At 39.2% G+C, this 10,000-nt stretch overlaps 1 protein-coding gene across 1 annotated transcript in view; it reads left to right on the forward strand.

The window, feature by feature from the left end:
* LOC138358601 (uncharacterized) overlaps window positions 1-10,000 on the forward strand; it is a 273,373-nt gene that overhangs the window by 51,071 nt on the left and 212,302 nt on the right. The window contains exon 2 of the mRNA XM_069316669.1: window positions 181-228. Coding sequence (XP_069172770.1) covers window positions 204-228 — 25 coding nt within the window. The 5' untranslated portion in view covers window positions 181-203. The remainder of the gene's footprint in view (window positions 1-180; window positions 229-10,000) is intronic.

Here is a 10,000-nt window from a genome sequence, read left to right on the forward strand (position 1 = left end):
TGGCATTAATACGGTTCAGTGAATGTGTGTTTATATATATATATATATATATATATATATATATATATATATATATATATATATATATATATATATCATCTACAGTTTATCTTATTTCTATTTTTTTTTTGTGTGTTTTTTTATTGACATGTTATTCACTATTCTCTTTCTTTTATGCAGGCTGCGACGCAGGCGATGGTGACATGAGACATCTTCCTGAACATGACGGTAAGCTGATGGTGATTTGAGGGATAGTGTCTTGAGGGTCGAGCGGTTTAGTTCTTGGGCCGCGCCTTTCTCGCCGTCCTTGTCTAATGTATTGACGCCAGGCCCTATTTTTCGCTATCATGATATCTGGTACATATTATTTTACACACACACACACACACACACACAGACACACACACACACACACACACACACACACACACACACACACACACACACACGTTGGTGTGTGGCTGTATGAGATTGAGTCTGAATTTGTGAGTACGAGTAATTACCTAAGTGTAATTACCTAAGTGTAGTTACAGGATGAGAGCTACGCTCGTGGTGTCCCGTCTTCCCAGCACTCTTTGTCATATAACGCTTTGAAACTACTGACGGTCTTGGCCTCCACCACCTTCTCACCTAACTTGTTCCAACCGTCTATCACTCTGTTTGCAAAAGTTACCTTTTTAATACTTTTTTCGGCACCTTGGTTTCCTTAGCTTGAATTTATGTCCTCGTATTCGCGAAATTCCTGGTTTCAGGAATTACTCTATGTCAGTTTGATTGATTCATGTTAGTATTTTGTAAGTGGTGATCATATCACCTCTTTTTCTTCTATTTAGATCTAACCACCACTAGATTTCATTATTTATTATAGCTCTTTAATTCCTTTCCACATAATTTGTAAGTTGTGTGTGGTCTATTTTCTCCGATTCCACATTCCATAACATGACATTTATTCACATTGAATTCCATTAGCCACATGTCCCTCCAAGCTTTTAGTTAATCTAGATTAATTTGAAGGACATGACAGTCGTCTGTGTCTCTTATCTTCCACAGTATCTTAGCCATGAGTGTGTGTGTGAGTGTGTGTGTGAGTGCGTGACCTGATGTTTGTTCGGGGCAAGAGAATCGTAACCCCCAGTTCCTCAGCCACTGTGGTACAAACCTCTCCAAGTATGAATGTCGTACCCATGATAAATGATTTTAACATCGCCTTAACAGCCATCTTGAGAATACTGTGTTTACCTAGTCTGTTTGTAAGGTAATTAGTGCAGGTGCTGTTGCTGTGACTCGCTGCATGCAGAAATTTCAAGGAGTTTCGTCCGATTTCATTCATTACAAACCTTCAGTACATTTGCAAGTTATTGAAATATTTTTAGGTTAGTCATTTTTATGTCTATTTTGTTCAAATTATCTTTCATTTTCTCTGGTTGATAGTGGAAAGAATTTCCATTCCAGGCTTCTTTACTGAATACTACCAATTCCATCTAAGATATTTGCTAAATAGGACCAATTTCCATCCAAGTTATTTGCTAAATAGGACCAATTTCCATCCAAGTTATTTGCTAAATAGGACCTATTTCCATCCAAGTTATTTACTAAATTGGACCTCTTTCCATCTCAAGTGCCTATATTAAATAGGACCTATTCCCATTTCAACATAATTTATAAACGAAGATAATTTCATGACAACTATATGCCTAATCATACTAAGTTATCCTAATACAACAATAAACATCCTTTCCAATATCATTCCCATTCCATGATGATATCCTATTACAATATCCTCCCTATTCCAGAATTCAAAGTACCAAGATCATCCCTATTTCAAGGTGAATTTCCATTCCACTATTATATCTATCCCCAAATGAATTCCCATTCCAAGATAATTCTTACTTTAAGATAAACTCCCGTTCCAAGTTTTCATATGAAGCTGCAAATTTTAGATCTATTCAAAGATATTCTATTCAAAGTCAAAATTCTATATTCTATTCAAAGAATAGAATAGATATTCTATATTCTATTCAAAGTCAAAATTCTATATTCTATTCAAAGAATAGAATAGATATTCTATATTCTATTCAAAGAATAGAATAGATATTCTATATTCTATTCAAAGAATAGAATAGATATTCTATATTCTATTCAAAGTCAAAATTCTATATTCTATTCAAAGAATAGAATAGATATTCTATATTCTATTCAAAGAATAGAATAGATATTCTATATTCTATTCAAAGAATAGAATAGATATTCTATATTCTATTCAAAGAATAGAATAGATATTCTATATTCTATTCAAAGTCAAAATTCTATATTCTATTCAAAGAATAGAATAGATATTCTATATTCTATTCAAAGAATAGAATAGATATTCTATATTCTATTCAAAGAATAGAATAGATATTCTATATTCTATTCAAAGAATAGAATAGATATTTTATATTCTATTCAAAGAATATAATAGATATTCTATATTCTATTCAAAGAATAGAATAGATATTCTATATTCTATTCAAAGTCAAAATTCTATATTCTATTCAAAGAATAGAATAGATATTCTATATTCTATTCAAAGTCAAAATTCTATATTCTATTCAAAGAATAGAATAGATATTCTATATTCTATTCAAAGAATAGAATAGATATTCTATATTCTATTCAAAGAATAGAATAGATATTCTATATTTTATTCAAAGTCAAAAATATTCATATTTTTGTGTTGGGTAAAGATTTATAAAATAAAATAAAAATAAAAAATGATCTAAGTGTTCAAAAGCCGTCAACTCCCAAGAGCCCAATTAGACTAAGCAATTGGGTTGTTTCTCACGTTATGGGAATTACATTATTCAAAAATTACATTTTAATTAAAGATGAGCAGGAGGCAACGTGTTCGACCTGCTTTGAAGCTATGTTCGGACAGCCTTGTTCGGATATAACTGTTCGGATAGAACTAATCGCTAAACACCGTTTGAACCCCATTGCTCGGATATTTCGTCTCAAACCAGCCTTGTTCGGATTGTTCAATCCCAACCAAGTGCTTCCCGAAAAAAAATTACTCGAAAAACAATATTCGAACAGTCTAAGCAACATTCGAACAGCAGGTTTTGAACGACAACACACAGCATGAACCACACAATCCGAACACCGGTGTTCGAATAACACTTCCCTTACCGCTGGAATCGTGATTACAAATCATTCTTTATCGCCGGATATACAACCCCTGAACTGGTAAATTGAACTATAAGTTGCCATAATACACCCTGTATACATCGTGTATGATCATACAACGCTTCTCATACATACAATAGGCTTGTGTATCCTAACTATTGCAGCGCTAATTAAGGAAACAAATGTTCAAAATGGTATACCACAGAAAGCAATTTGGAGAACTATGCCAAGAACAAGACAAGAACTATGCTGGAGGGGTAGTTTGGTGGGTGTAGCAGGGTTGGAGGGGTAGTTTGGTGGGTGTAGCAGGGTTGGAGGGGTAGTTTGGTGGGTGTAGCAGGGTTGGAGGGGTAGTTTGGTGGGTGTAGCAGGGTTGGAGGGGTAGTTTGGTGGGTGTATCAGGGTTGGAGAGGTAGTTTGGTGGTGTAGCAGGGCTGGAGAGGTAGTTTGGTGGGTGTAGTAGAGGTGAGGAGGTAGTTTGGTGGTGTGGCAGGGTTGGAGAGGTAGTTTGGTGGTGTAGCAGGGTTGGAGAGGTAGTTTGCTGAGTGAAACAACCCTGGAAAGCTACTTGGCAGGATTTACAATGCTGGGGATGAAGTATGCTGGATGCAACAGCATTGGGGGTGATAGTATGCTGGGGGAAAAAGCATAAAGGAGGTAGCATGCTTGTTACAACAGCATTGGGGTGGTTACATAATGAGTATAATAGCATTACATGAGAATGGGGTCACAAGTTTGTTGGAAATAACATCACCACAGAGCAGCTTAGTGAGGTTCGACAGCAACAGGGAGATGGGATAATGGATTTAATATCCTCTGAGTAGAGAAAAGTAAATTTAATAGCATCAGAGTTGCTATATTGAGGGCAATACCCTTAGGTTTATAGATATTCAATATAAATGTATCGAGAAAGCATATCTGCATCTATAAAATAGAATTTCAGCCTTTGAGGGTTTCCTCACGGGTATTACTATAGGGATAGTGCCAAACATTTGGTAATAGCCGCAATGATCTGAATCAGATGTGATACATTCACATAACAATGTCCATAACGATTCTGGCAATGGCTACTGGTTTGCTAACGGCTTGTCCCTCTATAGGAAAAAAACACAATAATTTTGATCTTACTATATTGTAAAATAGTGGACGCTGATCTCGGCAAATTTTTCCAAAAATTCTATTCATATTTTGGCCTTAGCAAATCGAGGAAATTTTGACCTTAAAAACTTAATTGATCTGTTTAATTGATTGATCAATTAATTAATTGATCTGATAAAACTTAACTGTTCTTGAACTAACACCTTAAACTGTTCTTGTTCATCCTCTGGCTCTTGGTCCAAGACCTGGAGGATGACAACATAGCCGCTGCGAGCTATGTTGTGTTATAAACACAATATGAACGCTTCAGGGCGGCCGTATGGATGAAGTATACTGGTGTATGTGCTTCAGAGAGGTAGTAAAGTGGGTGTATGTGCTTCAGAGAGGTAGTAAAGTGGGTGTATGTGCTTCAGAGAGGTAGGAAAGTGTGTGTATGTGCTTCAGAGAGGTAGTAAAGTGGGTGTATGTGCTTCAGAGAGGTAGTAAAGTGGGTGTATGTGCTTCAGAGAGGTAGTAAAGTGGGTGTATGTGCTTCAGAGAGGTAGTAAAGTGGGTGTATGTGCTTCAGAGAGGTAGTAAAGTGGGTGTATGTGCTTCAGAGAGGTAGTAAAGTGGGTGTATGTGCTTCAGAGAGGTAGTAAAGTGGGTGTATGTGCTTCAGAGAGGTAGTAAAGTGGGTGTATGTGCTTCAGAGAGGTAGGAAAGTGTGTGTATGTGCTTCAGAGAGGTAGTAAAGTGGGTGTATGTGCTTCAGAGAGGTAGTAAAGTGGGTGTATGTGCTTCAGAGAGGTAGTAAAGTGGGTGTATGTGCTTCAGAGAGGTAGTAAAGTGGGTGTATGTGCTTCAGAGAGGTAGTAAAGTGGGTGTATGTGCTTCAGAGAGGTAGTAAAGTGGGTGTATGTGCTTCAGAGAGGTAGTAAAGTGGGTGTATGTGCTTCAGAGAGGTAGTAAAGTGGGTGTATGTGCTTCAGAAAGGTAGTAAAGTGGGTGTATGTGCTTCAAAGAAGTGATAATAGACATGATCAATATGCTTCACTCTACGGTGGAGCTCGTTATTGACTCAAATAACAGCAGAGTGTTACATGTCACACACACACACACACACACACACACACACACACACACACACACACACACACACACACACACACACACACACACACACACACACACACACACACACACACACAATAAGGCAGAAACAGGTGAGTTAATAATTAGTACATTTATGCAATCTGAGATTCATTGCAAATAACATAAGCTATTCACTCGTAAATGACACGAGAACTTAAAGTTTCTAAAGACGAATATGACTGAAGTTCTCAAAGTTGACATAGAGGAACATGACTTAATATTCTAAGTTGACACAGAGACATAATTTAAGTTACCCAACTTGACAGAGAGGAACGTAATAATTCAAGTTATCCAACACGACACAGGGGACATAATCCAACTTATCCAAGTTGACATAGACTAACATGACTTAAGTTTCCAAGTTGTTATCTAATTCGTACAAATTAGATCAGTGATCAATTGATCACTGCATTCTACCCTTTGTACCATAGAACAAAGCGATGATGAACTTCAAATATTATACAGAAAGGAACCCCACCCCCCATATACACCTACGGAATACAACAGGTGTATATGTATACATGCTGTATACACCCACTGTATGTAATACATTATGTATAATCCATGCATTAAACCTGCACTGAAAATTGTGTATCATTTATGAGCACTGTTGAATATAGAAGTGATTTATTGCTGTATTGAATACAGTAGTGATTTATTTGGTGTGTAGATTGTATTCACTACGTGATGAAGTGTTCATGTCTCATTATGGTGCACACGCCTCCTGCACACTACAGTGCTGCCTGTGCACTGTAAGTATACTTACAATACTCACAGTATACTCACAGTATACTCCCAATATCAACAGTATACTCCCAATACCCACAGTATACTCACAATACCCACAGTATACTCCCAATACCAACAGTATACTCCCAATACCCACAGTATACTCCCAATACCCACAGTATACTCACAATACCCACAGTATACTCCCAATACCCACAGTATACTCACAATACCCACAGCATACTCTCAATACCAACAGTATACTCACAATACTCCTTACATTTTCATTGACAATTTAACAGATGAAAATTAAGCCACCCAAGAGGTGGCACGGGCATGAATAGCCCGTAAAATTTTACCGCGTTTAACATCGGATTATATATTTTTTGGGTGAGATGGTAAAAAACACTTGCTCTTTAAAACTTCACCCAAAGACAATATAATCCGATTTTAAACACGGTAAAATTGTCTTTGAAAATGTAAGGAGTACCTTGCGAAACGCATCACCAGGCGTCAGACTATAATAAAATGTGAAAATGAACTTTGGAGAGTTAATTTTTCAACTACCCTCGGCAGTGAAGAAAAATATAAGAAATATTGAGAAGATTCGAGTTAGAATCATAAATATATATATATATATATATATATATATATATATATATATATATATATATATATATATATATATATATATATATATATATATATATATATATATATATATAACAAGCCTGAATGGTCCCCAGGCATATATGCAACCGAAACTTCTGGAGAGTGAATTTTCGGTTTTATATATATTTATATATTTGCACACCTGCCTTGCAACAGCGACACCTGCGTCTGTATAACCATTATCTTCCTCTGCAACACACATGCTCTCGTTACTTGCAATTACACAAGATCAGCCAGGCTGGTAAATCAACATGCAAGCACTGTTATCACGGCCTCTGAGGCGTTCACTTAGTATTCCTTCAATGTTGCAAGCACTGGAGCCTTGACTTGCAATGTCTCTGGTGTGTGTGTGTTGGGGGCAGGAGGTGGCGTGCGTGAGGGTATATTAGCTCCTGGGACCCGCCTTTCTTACAGAAATATTATTTTTCCTCTATTATGTTAACTATATTTAGTTCTCTGTATCACACGTGCAAACACACACATTGACGGTTGAGAGGCGGGACCAAAGAGCCAGATCTCAACCCCCGCAAGCACAACTAGGTGAGTACACACACAAAGAGTGCTGGGAAGACGGGACACCACGAGCGTAGCTCTCATCCTGTAACTACACTTAGGTAATTACACTTAGGTAATTACACTTAGGTAATTACACTTAGGTAATTACACTTAGGTAATTACACACACACATTTCCAGGAAGCAGCTCCGAAGCAGCTGTCGAATTCCCAGGTACCTATTGACTGCTAGGTGTAGAGAGGCATCAGGTGAAAGAAACGCTGCGCATTTGTTTTTGCCTCGGCTCCACTCATCAATACAAGTGCAGGCAAGCGAAGGCGCGGTCAATAATTGGCAAAATCAGAATGAAAAGGGAATTACAAACACAATTTACAGTAACTGATGCGATTCGGCCAAAAGTAAGGAAGGAATTATCAAGGGAAAGCGCCAAGCCATTACGACTATATAGCACTGGGAAGGGGTCAGGATAAGGATTTGGGATGGGACGGTGGGAAGGAATGGTGCCCCAACCACTTTGGGACGGTCTGTGGGGATTGAACGCCGACCTGCATGACGCGAGACCGTTGCTCTACCGACCAGCCCAAGTGGTTGGGTGATTCGGCCAAAAGAACAAAGTGTGAAATCTACGATTTTTTCGTAAGTTTCGAAAAAGTGGATAGATTTCGAAATCTATCCACTTTTTTCTGGGCAAATTTCGCTCGGGCCTCGAGTTGTAGGAATTGCAAAAGCAAGTTCGTCACATTCCGGGCGTGTGTAGACGCAACTAAATCAACAAGACACTGGTGGGATGATCTCGGACGCAGGTTCGAATCCTCGTCACTACTCTTGTGGATTTGATTAAATCAACAAGCCATGAACGGTGGCAGCTCTCACCGTCCCATTCTCTACACTAAAGTTGCTACAGTAAATCATAATGCATCCAGCAGCCTACAACAGATATTTGCAGTGTATCAACTCGCTACAACGGACGAGCAACAGTAGATCAACAGTGAACGCAACAACAGATCAACAGTGAACGCAACAACAGATCAATAGTGAACGCAACAACAGATCATCAGTGAACGCAACAACAGATCAACAGTGAACGCAACAACAGATCAACAGTGAACGCAACAACAGATCAATAGTGAACGCAACAACAGATCAACAGTGAACGCAACAACAGATCAACAGTGAACGCAACAACAGATCAACAGTGAACGCAACAACAGATCAACAGTGAACGCAACAACAGATCAACAGTGAACGCAACAACAGATCAACAGTGAACGCAACAACAGATCAACAGTGAACGCTAATGAAAGCGGCGAATTTGTTTGTTTTTTCCTTCTTTCAGGACTGGAAAGCGAGGAAGTAGAGACTCAAGGCTGTGACTTGAAGGTTCTTGTACTTGTGGAGCGTCCAAAATATGCATCGTAACCCCACAAACATGGGGGCACAACATAGGCATGAAGCACAACACATGGTGTCACTCACTTGTCCCTAACTCATTCCTAGCATCATTCATCATCTCTTGTCAATCTCAAACTCTTTATCAACTCCCTCCCTACCCCCACCCTCTCCCTCCATTCCACACTTCCCACCTGAGAATGGTGGAGAGCTTGACCAAAGTGAATTTAGTCATTATTTACGTTATCTTGAGGTTATCTTGAGATGATTTCGGGGCTTTAGTGTCCCCGCGGCCCGGTCCTCGACCAGGCCTCCACCTCCAGGAAGCAGCCCGTGACAGCTGACTAACTCCCAGGTACGTATTTACTGCTAGGTAACAGGGGCATTCAGAGGGAAAGAAACTTTGCCCATTTGTTTCTGCCTCGTGCGGGAATCGAACCCGCGCCACAGAATTACGAGTCCTGCGCGCTATCCACCAGGCTACGAGGCCCCAGAGCTAAATCTAAATTAGTTTTCCACAAGTCACCACAAAAAACCTGTTTACCTGTGCGTTCTGTAAAAGCTGTAACCTTGTGAGATTAGCTGTGGGTTACAACGGAACTATTTTGGCTGTAGTGGAAGCAGCGTAGAAATGGCGTGATAACAGTACAGTGACCCAAGGGATGTCAACTGAATCCTTCTCAAGACCATTTTGACTGTTCCCCTTGTGGGTTTAACCTTTCTCGGATTGTATGCAAATCTTGATTGCCTTGTTCTGGCCTTTTACCACATGTGTGGTGGCTGACTCGGTGACAAATGCTTACTAGAGAGAGAGAGAGAGAGAGAGAGAGAGAGAGAGAGAGAGAGAGAGAGAGAGAGAGAGAGAGAGAGAGAGAGAGAGAGAGAGAGAGAGAGAGACAGAGACAGAGAGAGAGAGAGAGACAGACAGAGACAGTCTCACAGTATAAAATAATAATTTAGTCATTAAATTGCTAACAAATTTGCAAATGTAGCAATTTTTCTATAATACATAAATCAAATTTTAAACAACATATTTAATTAGATAATCCCTAAAGAGAGAACAAAATTACCCACATGCATAAAAACATAATGTAAGCCAAGTGATCCTGTGGTCCTGGGTTCGATCCCAGGCGCCGGCGAGAAACAATGGGCAGAGTTTCTTTCACCCTATGACCCTGTTACCTCGCAGAAAAATAGGTACCTGGGTGTTAGTCAGCTGTCACGGGCTGCTTCCTGGGGGTGGAGGCCTGGTCGAGGACCGGGCCGCGGGGACACTAAAGCCCCGAAATCATCTCAAGA

Source organism: Procambarus clarkii, chromosome 84 (assembly GCF_040958095.1).
Source record: "Procambarus clarkii isolate CNS0578487 chromosome 84, FALCON_Pclarkii_2.0, whole genome shotgun sequence".
In the NCBI taxonomy this organism is placed as follows: Eukaryota; Metazoa; Arthropoda; class Malacostraca; order Decapoda; family Cambaridae; genus Procambarus; species Procambarus clarkii.